The sequence below is a fragment of the Schistocerca nitens genome, chromosome 1 (assembly GCF_023898315.1).
Source record: "Schistocerca nitens isolate TAMUIC-IGC-003100 chromosome 1, iqSchNite1.1, whole genome shotgun sequence".
Lineage (NCBI taxonomy): Eukaryota > Metazoa > Arthropoda > Insecta > Orthoptera > Acrididae > Schistocerca > Schistocerca nitens.
In genome coordinates, this window is record NC_064614.1 from 739786633 (window position 1) to 739807497 (window position 20865).

The 20865-nt window shown below is 42.9% G+C and overlaps 1 protein-coding gene across 1 annotated transcript in view; it reads right to left on the reverse strand.

The window, feature by feature from the left end:
* The window catches only part of LOC126260288 (midnolin), a 230147-nt gene that overhangs the window by 100274 nt on the left and 109008 nt on the right, over positions 1 to 20865 (reverse strand). The window contains exon 3 of the mRNA XM_049957616.1: positions 16614 to 16670. Within this exon, the coding sequence (XP_049813573.1) occupies positions 16614 to 16670 (57 nt within the window). The remainder of the gene's footprint in view (positions 1 to 16613; positions 16671 to 20865) is intronic.

The following is a 20865-nucleotide window of genomic DNA, read 5'->3' on the forward strand; positions in this document are numbered from 1 at the left end:
ACACAGGAGACATACTGTGGGGAAAAGACCTCTTTAATTTTGAACAGTTTTCCTTAAATTCTGCAAACTTTCAGTTACGTTCAGTAGCTTTGATATCGTGTTATAGGGAGAACCGTGAAGCTGCGCAACATATCCATCCACGGCAGACTCCACCTCTTTATTTTTGGCAAATCTTTCCACCAAGATATTTCTTCTAGTCTGAAAACTGAAATTAATCAGGGTGAGGCTAAATATTAAGCAATTCAAACTTTAACTCCTCGATTTTGACCATGGTAATAACGGATACGTGAACTTTTGCATCGTTCTCATGAAAAAACTCGCTAAATGCACCCGCTTTAGTTTATTTCACTCAAACGCTGCCATAAATTCGCATAGCGCTCGCCATTTACTGCTTTTCCTTCCTGGACAGTCAATTTAATTCCTAGCAAACGCATCCAGGAAAGTATCACCATGGCCTTGCCTGCTGATGGCTCTATCTTCGCCTTCTTTTGAACCTGATTCTCCCTTTCAGTACGCTTTGGTGACTTTTCCGTCTCAGGTGCGAAATGATGGACTCATATTTCATCCACTGTTATGAGTCTACGCATAAACTCTATTGCGGCGAAACACTGCCAAACACTCGGCCGAAACATCTCATCTCACGACGCTCTTTGTTCCACTGCGAGTAAATACCGGACCCTTCTTCGACACGGCTTTCGCGTCGAAATCTTCAGTCAGTACGCGATGTACAACGCATTTGAAATACTTACGATGTCTGCTAGCTTGCGGAGTATACGTTCGTTCATTATTATTTTGTGGATTTTCTTCACAATTCCCGGCGTTGTTACCTCGTTTGGTCTGTCACTGCGATATTCGTCTTGGCAGCTCGTATGCCCTCTGACAATATCTTACTGCTGTAAACGAATGAGTAGACACTCCAGAGTAGAATCTAGCTCAGTTTTAGTATTAGTTGGACCAAAACATTTCATTTGGAAGTGTTGTACGCATGATCCGTTTGATTCGTGCTTACGACGTCGCTGAGGATGTTCACTATTTGTGGCTGTTGAACTAACACTAAACAACGTAGCATTGACAAACTTCAAACTTAACCTTTATAAAGTTGGTATTTTCTACCAGTTATTTGTTTGAAGCAGCAACCGCTGTCTATACGTCAGGTCTGTTGATTTTGCTAGAGCCCTGTTAATTTGGATCGGGCACCATTCAGTAAGACGTGATGTGATTTTTGTCGAGACAGAACGTGCAACGTCTTTCAGTGACGTATTTTCATCTTGCCAGACGCCTAAGACATTTTCCTGTCCAAATACAAACAGTGATATTGGACGCTGTTTATAAGTAAACCATCAATGAAACAGTTACATATTAAGAGCACTGAAGGTGCTTTGTAACACACTTTGATGAGAATATCCCATTACCCTCGGCAGGAATCTTTGGAAAGCGTTCACGAAATGATTCTCGGTGATCGTCGAATGAAAATGCGCCGACTAGTGAAGGCGGAATGTACGTCGAGGTGAACGCCACGTAATATTTCATACCATCAGCTGACGACGAAAAAACGTCTGCCCGATGAGTGCTGGTATTGCTAATCAGACAACACCCTGTGTTTCGAGTAGTTTGATGTTTGAACGACGTTTTGCATTCTGTTATCACCACTGATGCGACCTAGATTCATTATACCTCTGAAACCTAGCAACAAACAAACCGGGTTGGTTCTGGAGAAACTATTCCACAGAAAACGGAGACTTAGTATGCGATGGACAACATATTTTCCAGAAAAAAAAGGAAAACTAGCAACAGGCAATACTACGATGGGTCACTTCGTCAAGAAATTTAAGAAAACACTGCCCAATTTGCGAAAATTGTTACGCGAACTTCCCGGGGGGTATTTACTACATCCTTAGCAATTTGTTTCGCAGGCATTAGGCACCCTCAGAGACTATGAAATTTAATTCATTTCAGTTTAACCTAATTTTCGAAGCCGAACTAACCGAAACAGAAGGCAGAAATCAGACAAGTTGAAAGCCGTAATGTTAAGCATAGCTCACACTGCCATCTCTTCAGCAGTATAAGCTTTATTAGACACGACGGCGCGATTTCGTGGTCTCTGTCAGCGGGTGGATGATTTCCTAACCAGACTGTTGCGCAGTTACTTATGAACAACTGTGTTTGCTGTATCTTCTTAGCCTCTGGAGATGTCTAGCAACAAAAATGCCGTATACTAAGGCCTAATGTCCATTTATCAACTCTGTGAGGATGATAACAGTGTTGTTTATAAGAACTAAAAAAAACATCTGGTGTTGCCACTGAACTGCCTGAGTCACATTAAGTGACTCCGCACCGCACCACCCCCTTCATCTTTCGAACATCTGCCCGACCTACAGCACGTGCTTATTTCCAAACATGACATTTCTCGCACACCAAAGAATGTGCTGAAATGTCATCGTTAAAGAAAGCTTATTTTGGAGAGCTTTGAATTTTTCGGGGGTTACCCTTCGAGTAAGATTGGGAAATGTGTTGCCCACGATAGGCATCAGACAGCTAGTCGGAATTTGCTGCATGCCATTGCTATTATCAACTATCAGAAAAGCACTGGTAAAGAAAAGCCTGCTAGTGCTTTGCCGAACTGTTATTACAGCTTGCACTTTCACGTTGCGATGTCTTGGACGTTTGTTATCCCTATGCCCCGTTCCGCATTGTAGCATCAAATTAGTTCATGCCTGCAGACAGGCAAACCAATGAACAGATCTGCAAAGCAAGCTGCTGTCGTGACTTCCCGGGCAATTCGTGTCAATGAACTGCACGCACGTTGACGTCTGCCGCGTCACCAACTGTGGCCGTATTAGGCACCTATAATCAGAGTTTAATACTTTATGAGATACTGTATTCGCAGTTTTCTGTGGTCTTTTAGTTTTTGCGCAGTCGTCTTTTGAAATCCCGAAGGTACTAACGAATAACCCTGTTTACTCCAGCCTTCCTCGCCTAACAGAACGAAGTGGCGGGAAATGTAATTTTTCACATTGCCACTTGTGACAACGAGGAAGTAACCATACATGAATTTCTTTCACTCTTGAAAACTACGACAGACCAGTGGTCAAAGAAATGCGGCCCGAATCAAGTATTCGAGCGGCCCTCGACTCTCAGTCGCATATTGTAATATGCATCTAGCAACTAACAGCTAAATCCAAATAAGTCTGCTAACGTTAAGAGCGTCTGAAGAGCTTCGTTTTCGTTCTTCGTGTCAGTAACTTAATTTTAAGCTAAGTAAAGTTGGCCGCTTACCCCAGGTCTCGAGGGGTAAACAGCACGGCCCTTTAAAGTATTAGATGGTGTGAGTTAATCCTTTGTTTTCTAGTACTGTTAACTCAAAAGCATGCGCGACTCTTACCGATCAGCTGCTATAGTGTAAATTTTGACACGGAAGCAATGGATTCGCGAATGCGCGTTGCAGAGATGGTCATTTTTATTGTAGCGAGGAACATTAGGGCTCTTCAAAGACTACGAGGTGACCGCAACAAAAATGCTATTCAAAATATTTAATAAACATTTTTGATTGTGTTGCATATTGCGTACAACCAGGGAAACCTTACCTGTCAGGATATTCTTCCTCTTACTGTTCTTGTTTCAGATGGCTCTGTTCTACCAACTTTCGTTATTTTGTACTGAAAGGTTTTCTAGTTCAAATTTTAATTGAACTTCCACCTTCCTACAAACTCTTAGGCTTGCGGTTGTTCTTTAATTACATTGGATGTGAAGACCTTTTCACGATTATCTTTCGACAGTAAACCTGCAATATTGAATTACCATTTTATTTTTGCTTTTTGTTAACACCTGATTTCCTTTCGGTAAGTCTTAAGTTGCTCATATCATCAGATGCAGAAAAAATGCTGTATTTTGCAACACTAAAGTTAAACTGAATGACGGTGTAACATTGTACCAAAATTAAAAAATTAAAATTTACTCTAATAAGGCATAATATTAGTGTACACTTATTTTCTCTACCCCCTTAGTAGTTATAAAGGTGAATTGTTACAACGACTGCTGTGACGCGTAATTCTTGTTTGGGTCTAGTACTTTCAAAAGATGAAATTGATACGGAGTGTGACAGTTGACTAATGCGCTGAAGTACAAGTGCAGTTCCTGTTATTGGTCATTCATCCCCTCACACAGCCAACGAAACAACACTTCACGCAGTTAGTGTCAAGTTTTGGGTCGCTGAGAGGTGACAGCAACCTGAAACTTAAGTGTCGACAGGAATTGGTCCGAAAGGTGCTGTAAGTGGCTGCCAGAGGCGGAGGACGCTGTGGCAACTTAATGCGCCTTTACTGTAGCTAGTCTTTTGGGGCTCACAACATACCAATGTTTGTAAGTTACCAGTTAATAGTAAGATCAGATATGTAGTCCGAAGTGCCGCCCTACGATGTGAGTATTGGCCCTTCGGCAAGGAATGTTTTACGACTTAGCCTCTTGTGGTCTCTGGAACCGGTACCGGTGAAACGTGCGGCACACAGACACAGGAAGCGCGGCGCGCAGCTTTCCGTCACGGCCGCGGGCGGCCTCGTTTTTGCGGGTTCGTCCCGTGACGCGCAACCTTCCGGATGGACTCTCTTCTGCATCTGCCAGGTGGCGGCAGCGGCTACGCTGTCACTGTCGGCAGTCTGTCACAAAGAATGCGAGACTGCCACAGGGACAAGTGGCTAAACAGAGGCGTCTCTTGCTTCCCCGCACCCACTCCTTTACCGCTCCGTGAAAAACTGCATGGTATACTGCGTATTCTGTTCATTGCCAACGAAAGAGCATCGTTTGACCAATCGTCTGACCATGCTCCATGCAACTGTAAGTGATGACCTTGCGTGAAGTGGGTCTCTTCTGCGTCACTGAAACAGTGCTTCGTAAGCAATCACTTTTAATAAAATTTTGGACTATCTCAAACGCTCTCTGAATCAAAACTATTTTCAGTGAACGGAGGCCGTCTATTAACCATTTAATACGTTTAGGTTACACCAGTAAACCCTCGGATTGTTTACAGAACACAATTCCCAATGTACGAAAAACTTCGAACTTCCGAGTACTTTATAAATTAGATGATGTATATCAAGCACTTTTCGTGAAGCATGCAAGCAAGAAAAAGAAATGGTTTGAAATTGTGTGTAAAGTTTATAAAATTGCCCACGTCCTCTCACCCTCATATATCTGAAAAAATGAAGTTGGGGAATTTGCGCGCCGCCACTTGCTCAGTCTCCAAACAAACGCAGGGTTTCTGGCAAACTTCTGTCAAACTTCTAACGTAAGTTAATGTGTGCATGACTAATTTTTTAAATTCGATCTACATTAAGCGAAATCCTGAAAACCAAATTTTTGTTGGCTCTCAAAGCAAAATTGGCAACCTACACCTGGTACCGGATTTTCGGGTAATATACATCGCTCGTGGTGTGCCCATGAAATAACCCAAACCGTATTTTGCACAGCTGAAACTGCTGAAAAGTAGTTAAGACACACTATTGCCCTGATACGTAGACTTCGTTCCCTCCGCATCAGCGTCGTAGTAATTGGTTAACAACGAAAGTTGGGTGAAGTGACACACTGCAGCAAACCCATTTAAACATGACAGCGGCGACCAAATTACATGGTATACAAATGTCTGCTTGCTGTAACAGGCGTTGTTTGACAAATATAAAAAAATTGCAGCAAAAACGGTGCTTTCATGAATCGTGTTGCAGTGTCTAAACATACTTTCATAGCAGCAAGCTACAATACGCATCGCATCAAATATGACAAGTCTTTAACAACCGATATTATAATAAATATCACTAAAGAGTTTTAGATAGATCCTCGATATGCGCTTTCAAACAAATTCACACCACGTTCGATAGGACATAAATTCCACGCTCTAACATCAGTGCCTCGCATCCACGAACTTTTTCACGTCCCGTGAGAAGGCGCCTTTAGGAACTGCGACAGACATACGCAGGTTGTTTTTAAAAGGTAGCTTCACTCAGGTTTTTATGGCTACACTTCGACTTGTGCATCGCTAGTATAAGATCTTTTTCGCTCTCTTGTAACAGAGCAATTTAGGAGTCCTGTCACATTGGCACCTACACAAGGTGACATCGCAATGAACACAGTCGCCAATTACAGCTGAGTTAGTTCCAAAGTGCCTACGGTCGAGATCTGCGAAATGTAAAGGATATCAAAGGACGGCATGAAAATGAAGAGAATTAAGTGTTGGTGACGAGGTAAGAAACTGTAAACCTGGAGTGAGTCCGACGCTGTTGAGACGCTGAAACATGCATAACTCGGCGCACTGTGGTGAAGATTTCACACAAACAGCTGCATTTCCAGGCAACCAACATGCAGGTCCTGTAGTCTTTCTACGCAGTGGTAGCTCCGACTGCTGCGAACATCCCGGAATGACTGACTTTCAGAGAACCCATATATCGTGATATAGCAGATACGCGAGTCCTAAAGTGAATGTTTAACGTGACTTAATGCACAACAATTACTGGACCGTTCTTTTTCACGGCCTATAATTAGGGCAGCATTTCATCCGCAAATGTTTGAACTTCACGTTCCATCTCCATGACAGATTTCAATCATATGTAGTGTTACAACAAGATAGTGTTCCGCCACACAGTTATTTATTAGTCAGTCTTAGCTGAAACCTTTATGGGCAGATGGGCCAGTACGAACGGTTCAACGTTCACATAACCATCTTGACTAATCAGCGAAAGACTTATGCTCACCCTGTAGGTTTCCTATAGTCTTTCAGTTACAGGACACCCAAGGGAAGAAACTACCCACGTCGGTGACTATTACGTGGCTTTCCTGAACAAGTACGTCAACGCGTGCCGAAGTTTTCTGAGCTGCTGTAATCGTCACGGTCGGTCAGTGTAGTTGAAACGAGAATGTGACTGCAGACCTACGTAGCTGGTGCATCTCGCGAACCGCGACCTGAGCGAGCCGGAATGCGGGTACAGGGCAGAGTGGTCCGGTGACCGCGTTAGACGGGCAGGCTAGCTGAGCTCACGTAACTGTACGGCCCGCGCTGACCCGCTTCTGCCGGATGCGAGTAGGGCCGCTGGTTGCCTGCAGGTGCAGTGCGGACTCCCAGCGCAACCTCACATTTCAGAAGCATGCCGGGAAACTCCTTACACCATCTCGTCCAAATATGTATCGTGCGGAGATTTTTCTTCGGGAATGCCTCAAATCTATCGCCATCAGAAACAGATAGTGAGCAAACAATCCAGATGATACAGTTGCTGAAAGGTTCAAAGAAAACTTAAGTGATTTCAAGCACGTACCCGACTCATATGAATATAGTTGGTGGTGACTAATTTACCCTAGATATGTAGGCGAAAATACATGTTTAATTCTGGAGGTACGCATAAAATATCCGAAATTGTGCTAAACGCATTCTCTAAAATTATTTCGGGCAATTGGTTCATGATCCCACGCGAATAGTAACACTTTACCTCTTAGCAACCAATAATCCTGAGTTAATAACGAGTATCAAAACGGATACAGCGATTAGTGAACACAGGGTTGTCCTAGCGAGATTTCATATTGTAACCCCCAAAACCTCCAAAAATAAACGAAAAATATACCTAATCAAAAAGCGGATAAAAATTCACTTGATGTCTTCCTGAGAGACAATCTCCACTCTGTCCAAAATATAAGTGTAGACCAAATGTGGCTTGAATTCAAAGAAATAGTATCGGCAGCAATTAAGAGATTAATACCTAATAAATTAAGCGACGGAGCTGATCCTCCTTGGTACACAAAACGGGTCAGAACATTGCTACAGAAACAACGAAACAAAAATCCCAAATTATTTCGACGCAAAATCTCCAAGATTGGCGATCTTTTACAGAAGCTCGAAATTTAGCGGAGACTTCAATGCGAGATGCTTCTAACAGTTTCCACAACGAAACTTTCTCTCAGCCTAGCAGACAATCCAAAGAGATTCTGGTCGTATGTGAAGTATGTTAGCGGCAAGAAACAATCAATGCCCTCTCTGCGCGATAGCAACGGGGAAACTCTAAGACAGTGCTGCCAAAGCCGAGTTATTGAACACAGCCTTCCGAAATGCCTTCACAAAAGACGAAGTAATTAATCAAGAATTAGAATCGAGAACAGCTGCCAATATGAGCAACGTAGAAGTAAGAGTAGTGAAGCAACTTAAATCACTCGATAAAAGCAAGTCTTCCAGTCCAGACTTTATACCAGTTAGGTTCCTTTTAGAATATGCTGATGCATTAGCTCCATACTTGACAATCATATACAACCGTTCGCTCGACGAAAGATCCGTACCCAAAGACTGGAAAGTTGCACAGGTCACACCAATATTCAAGAAAGGTAGTAGGAGTAATCCACTTAATTACATTACATTAATTACATTAAGTCGAATGCAGCAGGATTTTGGAACGTATATAGCATTCGAACATTATGAATTACCCTTACGAAAACGGTCTATTGACAATCAACATGAGTTTAGAAAACATCGTTCAGGTGAATAACGAGCTAGCTGTGTTTTACAAGAAGTGCTGAGTGCTACTGACAAGGTATTTCAGATCGATTCCCTATTTCTGGATTTCCGGAAGGCTTTTGACACTATACCACACAAGCGGCTTGTATCGAAATTGCGTGCTTATGGAATATCGTCTCAGTTATGTGACTGGATTTGTGATTTCCTGTCAGAGAGGTCTCAGTTCGTAGTAACAGACGGAAAGTCACAGAGTAAAACAGAAGTCTTCCTGGCGTTCCCCAAGGTAGTGTTGTAGGCACTTTGCTGTTCCGTATGTATATAAACGATTTGGGAGACGATCTGAGCAACCCTCTTAGGCTGTTTGTTGATGATGCTGTCTTTTATTGATTAATAAAGTCATTTGAAGATCAAAAATAGCAAAACGATTTAGAAAAGATATCTGAATGGTGCGAAAATTGGCAGTCGACCCTAAATAACGAAAAGTGTGAGGTCATCCACTTGAGTGCTAAAAGCAATCCGTTGAACTTCGGTTACATGATAAATCACGTCAAATCAAAATATCGTAAATTCAACTAAATACCTAGGAATTGCAATTACGAACAACTTAAATTGGAAGGAACACAGAAAATGATGTGGGGAAGGCTAACCCAATACTGCGTTTTATTGGCAGGACACTTAGAAAAGTAACAGATCTACTAAGGAGACTGCCTACACTACGCTTGTCCGTCCTCTTTTAGAATACTGCTGCGCGGTGTGGGATCCTTACCAGGTAGGACTGACGGAGTACATCGAAAAGTTCAAAGAAAGGCAGCACGTTTTGTATAATCTGAAATATCGGAGAGAGTGTCACTGAAATGATACAGGACTTGAGCTGGATATCATTAAAAGATAGGCGTTTTGCTTTGCGGCGGAATCTTCTCACGAAATTCCAATCACCAACTTTCTCCTCCGAATGCGAAAATATTTTGTTGAAACCGACCGACCTACATAGGGAGAAACGATCACCAAGATAAAATAAGGGAAAACAGAGCTCTTAGGTAAAGATCTAGGTGTTCGTTCTTTCCCCGTGCCTCAAGAGATTGGAGCAATAGAGAATTGTGGATGTGGTTCGTTGAACAGACAGGTGTAATTGAGAACTAACAGGGTGACAATGAACATACGGGTGTAAGGAACTTTACGTACCTCTGTCCTGAAACACTCATACGTAGAAAACTTTATTTTTGTCAGATATTTTTTTCTATTAAAGCAGATTACATTGTTGGGATTCTATGATAAAGTGTGGCTCCCTTCCCCTTGTAGGATATCACTGGGGCAGGTTAAGGAACGAAGATGGAAAAACTTTCAAAAAAGACGGCTCAACATCCCTACTGAGAACTCCCAGCCAATTGTGTTATGCCAACTGTATAAGATATACACTGACGAAAAGATTCGGAATACCAGAAAAATAATGTAGAGTAATGAAATTTTGGGAATGCAGTTGTCTAGGTAACGTATTTATGTGATTAACATTCCAAGATCAGATTAACGCAAGCGCGAGACTAGCCATTGCAAATGTGAAATACTGGTACATAAATAAGCGGGGTACCCACCAGAATGTTTACATTAAACATGCAAACGCGCACGCATTGTGTTGCACGCATGCCGTATGTCAGTTTCTCGGATGCAGTTCCATGTCTGTAGCACTGTCCATAGTGTCTTAAGTTTGTGGATAGCGGAGTCTTCGCCCGGTGACGTCGCATCATCTACTCGATTCGAAACAAATGGTGATCGAGCAGGCCACGGAACATGTCGACACAACGTAAAACATGTTTTAATACAACAGCATTGTGTCGGTAAGCGTTATCCTGATAATGAAACATCCCTGCGATTCTGTTCATGGATGGCAGCTCAACAGGTCCAATCGCCAGACTGACGTCCAAATTTGCAGTCAGGGTGCGTGGGATAACCGTGAGTGCGCTTCTGCTACACGAAATCATGAAGTGTAGGGCCACTTTGTACAACACACAAACAGGTTGGTTGCTGGCCCTCAAACTGGCCTAACCAACAGACGGCCATCACTGGCACCAACGCACAACAATCTGCCATCAGAAAACGACAGAACTACACGCTGTCGACCAATGAGGTCTCGCTACACACAGTTTAACACGCAAATGGCGGTGGTTTGGGGGGCAGTGAAATGCACCCAACATTGCGTCTGGTTCGGAGCTGTCCTTTAAGTAACCGACGTGCATCATTTCATTGTGTCACTGTGGTCAAACTGTTCAACTTGCTGCTGCAGATGCAGTACGACGAGGCAAAGCAATACTCTTAACACTGTGGTCTTCCCTCTCCGTAGGGCCACGTGCCCTCCCGAGCCCGTTCTTTCTTTGCCAACAATTATGTAGAGTGGCTACATTCCTCTGAAGTCTTTCTGCAATATCGCAGGACGAACACCCAGTTCTCGTAGCTGTCCAAACTCCGAGAGGTCTGATAATGGCGTCTTTGACGCTTTAAAAGGCGGTCTTTAACTCACCACGTCCGATCTCAAAGGTAACTAACGCTCTCGACCGTGACCGCGTGTATTTAAAGGAAACGATTTGTATCCTCAGTGACGCTACTTGCGCCGGGCGCGAAATTTGCCTAGGAACACGTAACTCCTTTGTGTTGCCATTTTGTTCCCGGCAGTTTATAAACTGACTGATTTGTATTTTATAATTATGTTCTTCATCCAGAGAGAGACAAGATATTTTTAAAATGCTAGCGATAATATATTTCTAAAGCCATCTAAGAACAGGACTTTTGTAGAAATATCCGAAAACAACAGACACCAGAAGACGCAAAAACCTGCAGAATCTCTGAAGTCTGTAGACAGAAAAAACAAGCTGATGTGCAGAATTACTGGAAGTTAATTGATCGTATGTTCTTACTGGGTGAGAGACGCTGTCTGGAGTTTTTGGGTCGGGTGGTGCAAGAGACCTTTCTATTCGACCGTTACTTCGGCGACTTACGCGTCTGTGTGTTTCCTCATCATTTCGGCTCATATTCATGACAAAGACCCAGTCGCCAAGCGAAGAAACTCTAAGACAGGCAGTCTAATCTGGGACCCCACGATCTAGTGGCAACGACTAACCACAAGACCACGAGATGCGGACACGTTTCAGGAAAATACACAACACAGATGCAGAGGAGCGTACGTATGCATCAGGATGCAGTTCTGTAAGTGATCCGGTTTACTAATCCAATTGTATTTACAACGTTGATTTTGAATTTAAGGCATTTCTAGAAATTGGCACTGTTGCTTTCTTACGAACAATGCAACCGTAAAATCCTGAAATGTAGTCTGATGGTGGAGCGAAGCGACCGAAATAAGTCTCAAATGATTTAAATTCAGTGACTAGACTTATTTAATTTATAGTTTAATCAAAGGGACAACAAGCCTTAAAAACATTTTTCAGTTTAATGCAAGATATCAGCAACATTGTGTTTTAGACACACATTCTTATCGGGCACGTGCTTTGAAGAAATTCAGTCTTATTCCAGTACGAAATTATAGCGCATGGGCAGAAATATCAAGAAATAGGATCAGTAACTAACGTACATCTAAAAAAATTACAGCAGACTGGACGACAGGTCAGTACCAAGTCGTCTCAGCTGAGAGAGAGAGAGAGAGAGAGAGAGAGAGAGAGAGAGAGAGAGAGAGAGAGAGGTATCAATGGAAACTGCCGGAAGGCCATGAGCAGGATGGAAGCTGTCGGAACGAGAATAATCTTGTATCTAAATTAGTCCCGCGAAGACTAAACCAAGCGCTAATGGGTGGAAAGCTTGAAAAATTCCTCGTGACTCTACGCGTCACACGAGATACTCAGACGACCTCCTAGCGAGAACTCTTGATGCCTGGAGTAACATTCGTCGTCATTTAAGTACCAGCGTTCGATTGCATCATTTCTACCCGTACGCGCTACATTGGTTTACAGGAAGTGAAATGAGAAGCTGTCTAACGCGACACTTTGGGAACATTTAAGAGTGTCCACATTACTGCAAGAGCAATTTCGTGTTCATACCTAAATATTTTCACCACAGATTTAACAATTTGGGCGTTTATTATTGTTGCATGCCATTGTTGTATAGTGGACCGGTTCTTAGAAACGCTAGACGAATTTTTGGCCATTGCGTCCATTGCTAATATTTTTGCAATTACCTATGCCTTTCTCTTACCGATCCACAGTTTTAGCAAATACAAATTTCCTAACACGGTTTGAAGGTTTGCTTCAAAGCACATTGCGTTACTACAGCTGTGAGTTGAGTATAAAGGAACAAAATATTTTTGCTAGATGGTGACACGGGATAAACTGTCTAAATTTCGGCGTGATTAAACCAGTTATAGTTTTACATATTCTGCTCCTCTCTTGATCGGCCAGTTTCTGCTGGTCTACCTTCCATATACATACCTAGATCGGAACGGCTGAACAATATTTATATCGGGAACACCTTTAACTTTCACACATGTTCCTAGAAGTAAAAGATGCTCTCCAAGCGAGGTGCAGCGAGCCAGGCACTTCCAGAGGTGTGTGCAGGAGGACCTGTGGACCTGGATGCCCTTACTTTTGAATGTCTTTGTAAGGGTCGTCGGCCTCGCTCCTTTCCACGAAACAAGGTTGAATGAGCAACTCTCACTCCACTACTCTGATCCCTGTAGCACAGACAACGGTTCAAAAATATGACACACAAAATTAAACAGTTTTGTTTCCACGGAACTAAAGCAGTTTCTTTAGTTTTGTCTAACCGCAGCACGGTGCAACGTCACTGGAGGTTTATCATTGGACTTACCCACTCGTCTGCTAATCGCAACCCACATTAAAGTGCTACCGCCAGATAAGACCTCACACTATTTACGAAGCCAATGGTCAGATTAGTTCCCCCGACACAATGGAGAACTAGTTCGGAGAACATGTTACCAACGTAACTCCAGCAACAGCCCTCCAAAACTTTGGATCAAAAAATGGCTCTGAGCACTATGGGACTTAACATCTGTGGTCATCAGTCCCCTAGAACTTAGAACTACTTAAACCTAACTAACCTAAGGACAGCACACAACACCCAGCCATCACGAGGCAGAGAAAATCCCTGACCCCGCCGGGAATCGAACCCGGGAACCCGGGCGTGGGAAGCGAGAACGCTACCGCACGACCACGAGATGCGGGCAACTTTGGATCCTCATGAGGCCTATGACCAATACAGACACCCAACTCATCGAGTAAGTACCGCAAATAAAGGTAACACCGCAGCTAGCCGCTGTTCTGTAAGGTTTTCGAAAATGTCGTTTGAGACTAGAGTACTACTTAAATCCAGCTGTTTTCGTGTCGCTCTTTACGTACGCTCCGGAGGCTCGGAATCTAAGGTGACAGTTTTCACATATTTGCCAGCTTTTTTGAACGAGAAGATTAGAGAAAAATTTAACCGATCGTATTTTTATTGCGACAGGGGGTTCCTTCTTCTGAGTGAGCAGACGACTGGCGTAATTGGTCCTTTTCCTGTCTGGAGCGGATGGTTAAATTTTTCCACCAATCGCGGAAAGTGTGTCTTAGTACAAATACACAATGCAACCTGACTACTGGAGCCTGGTTCTACTATGTTAGCTTGCAAACAAATTTAGGTATGTCTGAACGGAAGACAGCGCTTTCCGAAAGAAAGTTGCTAACGACACAAGGAGTTTACGATTGAGAACTACGGCCTTATTGTGCTCCTGAGGATGACTGGCTGAAACGTCACTATTTCGTCAGTGAAATGAATTACAGGAACTATCATTTGAAGATAACAGTCCGAATCTTTCAGATCTCCTTACAACCCTCATAGTACATAGGTAGGGACAATTTAAGATTGTACCACGGCACTCTAGCCAAGTTATTTGTGTATCACTATCTGTCGACTCAACCATTACACATTCCTGAGCTTGACTAGAACTGTCACTTTCGCTGACACTGACATGGGGACGTGATCAGATAGCCTAATGCTGAAGTTGCCTGGTCGCGATATACAGGAAAACTACAGATAGCAACATTACTGCTATTTGTATCTGATGTGATAAACAGCAGCTTGCTTTATATGTGGAAAAATTTAAGTTAACAAATGAGCAGGACAAGAAATGTGATGTTCAAGAATACCTAATTAACGGTGTACTGGCTGACAGTCACGACAAACATGTACGCGAAACGTTGCAGAGCGACATGAAACGAGTACGTTAAGGTCGACCGTAGGGAAGGCGAATAATCGACTTCCATTTACTGGAGGAAATTAGGAAGGCGTACCTCTTTTGTAAAGAAGACCGCGTACATAAGATATGTGTGACTCTTTCTCGCGTGTTTAGGATTCCACCTGTCTGCATATGAATTGTTACGATGTCTTTCTTTAAACCAGACTGTTACCGCTGCGTTCGATCAGCTCTGGAATTATTATGGAGATCGTTCGTCAACTGAAATGGGAGTATCTACAGGAGAAACTATTTTGTCAAACAACGTTGATTAAAATGTAGAGAACCAGCATTTTCGAGAGGCTGGAGGAAATATAGGCAACTTGAGTATGACGTAAGGGCTGGGAAGACAACGAAAATTTTAGGGCTCTTACAGTTTCCCCTAGCTACATTTGCCAGTGGAACAGGAAACCTAATGAATGGCCAACAGCCCTCTGCCATGCGGAATATGTTTGTAGATGCAGAAATGCTGGTTCGAGCCACCGTGTGTCAGATTTTCGGTTGTCACAACGTGTACAACTTCCGGAGTTCGTTGGTATCCGCAAAACAGAGGAACCAATCACAAGCCCACCTAGATGGACACCATTCATGGGTATTTTGGGGTGGAGATGCAGTCAAGAGTTCCCACTTTCCGATGTCAATCCTTTGTAGTCTATGCTATAGTAATTTACAAGCATTCTTACTATGGAAATAGATAAAGTGAGTATTGTGCCCGTGCCTTTTGATAGTGTAATTGTGATCGTTTTCATACAGTGTTGCGGCTCATTGAGAGCCAACGTCGTTGCTGGATGGGCAGATGCCTCTTTTCAGACCGTAGTGCTTCCCGCTAGCTGATAGTAATAGTGTTCAAGGGACCTACTTGGCGACGCTTAATCAGTTCTAACAAAATTCCCAGAAAACTATTTCTATGTATCTTTCGACCAATGAACCTCTAAAATAATACACCGTTTTGCTGCAAAAGGTTTTCTGCGTAAGGTGTGAATAATGAGTTCGGAGCAGTGGACTGAAAGTGGGATCGGTCATGAAATATAAGGTTGTTTCAACACTTTAGTGCTTTATTGGGAATGGTCCTACTGGAGGTAGTGTATCATACCTTCCTCCGATTTTTTAACCGACTGATCTAAGGAAGTACAAGGCGGACCTATAGCTCAATGCGGACAACCTACCACAGTGAGAATCGGCATTTTTCACACTCACGAACTTTTGGGAGGCGAAAGAAATGTTCAGAGTAACTTCTTAGGATTGACAGGGCCTGAATCCTTCACTGGTCTCTGACTTTACCGCTGAGTCGACGAGTATGCCTGTCGGCAGTACCAATCGCCCAGTCGAATGGTCGGATCTCATCTTTTTCCTGAATGCATCTAGTCCTCTATATGGCATTTATGACCCATGTTTCAGCAGTGACAATCTGAATCGACGTCTCGCCGACCAAAGAGGGGCTGGCGATCCCTGTCAAGACTGTTTCAAAAACCGTACTCTGTTATCTGTAGACGCTTCCTGGTCAAACGTGACGTCATTTGCCTCCCGCTACGGCGAGTGAATTCCAGCTACAAGAGCTCATCTCCGAGAAGAGGCGAACGACCGTTCAACAGATCCTACCAACATAGCATAGCACCGTAAACTAAGGCTGGCTTAAAATAATCGTGTTCATTGCCGCTCTGAACACGCGGAGCAACGCTTTCCCGATGGTCGAGCAAAGCGGTGAAGCCACGCTGCCTATGCCCGACACGAGTTTTGGGCCTGGATTGCACTTTTAATATTAAAAGCGGAGGTAATGGAAGGCTGACTGAGGATGTTGGGGGAGGTCGCGCAATGAGAAGCGCGGAAAGGGGGAGGCGAGGAGAGAGGCCCTTCCGAACACTACTCCGGGCGCTGAAAGGCGGAGAACAATGGTCCGACTGGGCTTACCTGCGAATCGTTGAGGCTCTCCAGGGCCTGCATCACGCTCTGCTCCGGCCGCTGCGCCTGCAACACAAGAAAAAACACGTCAGTGGCGTAACATGGCTGAAGGCAAGTAATCAGTAATTTTTTTACAAATTATGATAAACAGATGATTTTTCATTAAAATCTACGAACTACAGAAAACTACTCAAACAACGCGATAAACGTTGTAGAAAGTGCACCAGCCAGGCGATTAAAAACTGACCCATTTTATTCCACATATCTGCATTCACTAACGCGTCTCAGAATAATATTTTGGCGAACTCAATTTACAGGGATAATATTTCCTGAATATTGTGTCCTAAGAAATGTATGTATTGTTCGTTGTAGGACAGGATTTTGGTATCTCGTCATGTGGCCGTTTCGCTACTTGAGAGGTGGTAGTGAAGACCAAAATGAGAATACTCTCAGTAAAAAATGGGATCTTAAATGTATACCTTAAGAGCTATGAGGGCCATCTTCGCTACCGTGAAGAAGATTTCTGCAGTCTGCCCTCAGCTATTACGAACGACCTACAGAATGCAGTAAACAAATGAGGACAATTCCTCTTATTTTCCATGCATAGAGCACGCAGTAACCCTAATCACAGTTCTGCGTAACTGTAACGCATACAGTAGTTCTACAGAACGGGGCAAATGAAAGTGTTTCGGGAACAGTTCCTTTGTACAAAGAAAAACTGTAGAGGAAAGGAAACAGCACTAAGCTGACTACAGCAGTTATTCTTATTTGTTTACTGCACTATGTCGTTCGCAGTAGCCAAGAGGTTGCAGTAAGCGTTCCACAGTAGTGAAGATGAACAAGCCCTCAGTCTCTACAACGCATTTCCTAAGATCTTTCGGAGCACTCTACATATTCCTTCATCTCCTTTGTCGATGACAATACGTGTATAAGAAGAAAGACTATGACAAAAAACCAGTACAGATTTAAAGGGGATTAATATCACATAAGAAAGGAAACTTAACACACGGGTTGAGTAAAGCAATCTACCTGTGCAAAATAAATATCTTACGTAGTGAGTGAAATATATGAATGACTTAACTATATTTCTCTTTAACTCTTACTCCATTGAAACGTAATTTTAGAGAAATTTAAAATTTTTATTGAGCTTATTAGGGTTGTATTAATCTTCGGGTATCTATTGCAAAATAGGTTTGCCTGGCCATCCTCCGCAGCAAGTATAGAAATATTTGCTTTGTAAATACAAACGCCGTTTGCTGCTGCCACTTCGTTTATTTTTCCCCATAAGCGTTTCGCCTTTTTGTTCAAGCTAACGTCTTAGAACAAGAAAAAGGCAAAACACTTCTGAGACAAAATAAATTAAGTGGCAGCAGGAAAAGGCGGTTTTATTTACGAAACAAGTATTAACGAAATCCTATTTTTATAATGTGAAGTAATTTCGTTCTCTTACACTTAATATCCACATTTTTACTTTCTCACAGACACCCATCTCAGCAGGAACCATGGAATATGATTTACATTAAAGCTGGTTTAGGGCCCACAACAGCTGAAGTCATAAGCGCTCGTGTCAACTTTGGATGGCCCATTATCGGATGAAGATAAAATCCGGTAACACAGCGTAATCGAGTGGAGAAGAGGGATATCTCAAAATGATCACTGTCCCTTTGAGGAGGATGCTCAAACGGTTTAAAATTAAATTTCCTCCATATTACTACGACGAATATGAAGTAAAACGCTATCTACAGCTCGTGCTGTATGTGCTAAAATATCTGATTTTTTTAGACGGCAAACGTCACTACTTTAAGGCAACTCAACATTGTTCCAATGCATTCTCACCATCTGATCACCATAAACGTTGAGTTTTACAAAATGCCCACAACACTGATTGCACATGTCACCCTGTCACCAATTAAGACCAGCACGGCTAGTTTCAGTAGAGTGTTGCCAGCTTCAGGTTATTACGTAAGAAGTTTATATTTAATTCATAGTAGCCAGGCACACACTAGAAGTAATAGGGAAACTCACTGCAACGAGAACCACGCAGGTTGCGTCACGTTATATAATGTCACCCATAAGGTGAAATTGTAAATAGCTATAAAGAACTCATATCGGCAGCAAGCTGCTGAAACCCACCGCGCTAACACAGTCACAATTACGAACATCTGACGCTGAACGTTTAGTTTATGAGAATTTCACTACGTAAGATACGGCCCCATTTTCAAATGGAAAGGAAGAATCTTATTTACCAATGCGAAAGCAGCACTCACATTAGCTCTTCCCGGTTTCAGCGTTAAAAACAATTTTGGGAATCTGCATCCTTATCACTCAAACCACGAAATTATTCTTCCAATACATGTTACACAACAAACATTCACTTAAGAAACACGCTATTTAGCACGTAACTAGCGCTACATCTTGCATGAATGAATGTGGTTTTTCGGTGTCTGATACTTGTTTGAAGAAACTATCAAGATTTGCTCTCCTTTGCTGTTGACTGCTGGTGTCACGATAATTTAAAATTTTCAACATGTGAATTTTTTAGCGCATCTGTGATTGTTGCGCTCTGTGCTAATTACTATGTTTAAAGACTTTTTGATTTGCTGCTCACGAAATCAATCACTTCCGTGCACCCAAAACTTGACACCTAACGCTAATTTTGCTATTTTATGTACACGTGTTATTTAGCGTTGCCTAAAGACGTTCGCCTCCATAACACTCAGATGTTAAATGAAATTTTGCTGTCAGCTTTTTTAAAGAGTGCAGCTTCTGTCGCTATAAACAAAAATATCTCGGCACCCAAGAAGGAACTGTGCGACATCAACTAATGTTGATACACGTGTTCCTACTTCTGAAACATGATTTCTACTAAAATTTCGCGCAAGTCGCATAAGAGTGGGGGGGTTAGTTGGGCCGGTTATGACAATGCAAAACAGGTTTGTTTGAAATACATGCTGTAACGGTCGTCAGCGTTAGGTGCCTTTGATATTGCATGTGGTGAGTTTCTGTTAGTCATGAACGCTTTTAAGGCGACAAAGACGCCATCATGAACAACTCACCGAGTCCGAACGAAGTTGTGTAATAGAGCTACGAAAAGCTGAATGAGTGTTCATCCCGCAACGCTGCAGACAGACTTGGCAGGAATATAGCGGCCGTACAGGATTGCTGGCAGCAGTGATGGAGAGAATGAACGGTCGCAAGAAAACTGACAGCTACGTGGACTGCTCCGTATCATACTTGCAGGGCAGCTCCGAGCAAGAGCTCACTGGTGTCTTGTTTTTATGAAAGCTGTTTCTGTCTTTGTGCCAGTGATGGCCGTGTTTTGGTTAGGAGGCGGCCAGCTGGGGGCCTGCAACCAATCTGCCTGCTTGCTAGACACACTGCACCTACACCTCGAGTTATGGTCTTGTGTGCGACTTCGTATGAAAGGAAGCACACTCGTGGTTATCCGACGCTCCGTGACTGCAAATCTGTAAGTCAATCTAATGATTCGACCTGTCGTGCTGCCATTCACGAACAGCATTTCAAGGGCTGTTTTCCAACAGCATAACGCTTCCTGAAACACCATTGTTGTAACCCAACATGTACACAGTGTTGCCATGTTGCCGTGGCCTGCTCGATCACCGGATCGTTCTCCAATCTAGGACATTTGGGACATCATCGGAACACTTGTGTCATCCAGAAACTGCACTGACCGTTCCCGTATTGAGCGACCAAGTGCCACAGGATGTGAACTCTATCCCACACACTGACATCCGGTACCTGTACAACACAGTGCATGCACGTCCGCATGATTGCGATCAGCTTTCTGGCCGTTACATCGGTTATTGATCTACTAGCATTGGCTTATCTCACGCTTACATTAACCTGTAATCTTGCGGTTACCTACACGAAAGTATTCCTGAAATGAAATTACTGCGCAATTTTTGGTCTACGATTTCTTTTTTCGTCAATGTGTATTTGATGTTTGCCTGCCCCGTTCTGAAACCAGAAGTGGTATGTTAGTATAAATGGGGCACCTGATTTCACTACTGATGCAATATACATGTCCACATAATTCTGACTTAATGATTAGTGAAGTTATGGGTGTGTAAAGAAGACATTTCTTAACTTTAGAGCCCAAAGCAGACACCAAACGTCACTAAAACCGCTCGGCGTTAGAATCTAGGGTGGCTCATGCAGTGAAACTGCTGAATGTCTTTACCCAGTGCAACCAAATTAGATTCAAATACATAAATTTAATTACCTTTAAACTATAGTGAAC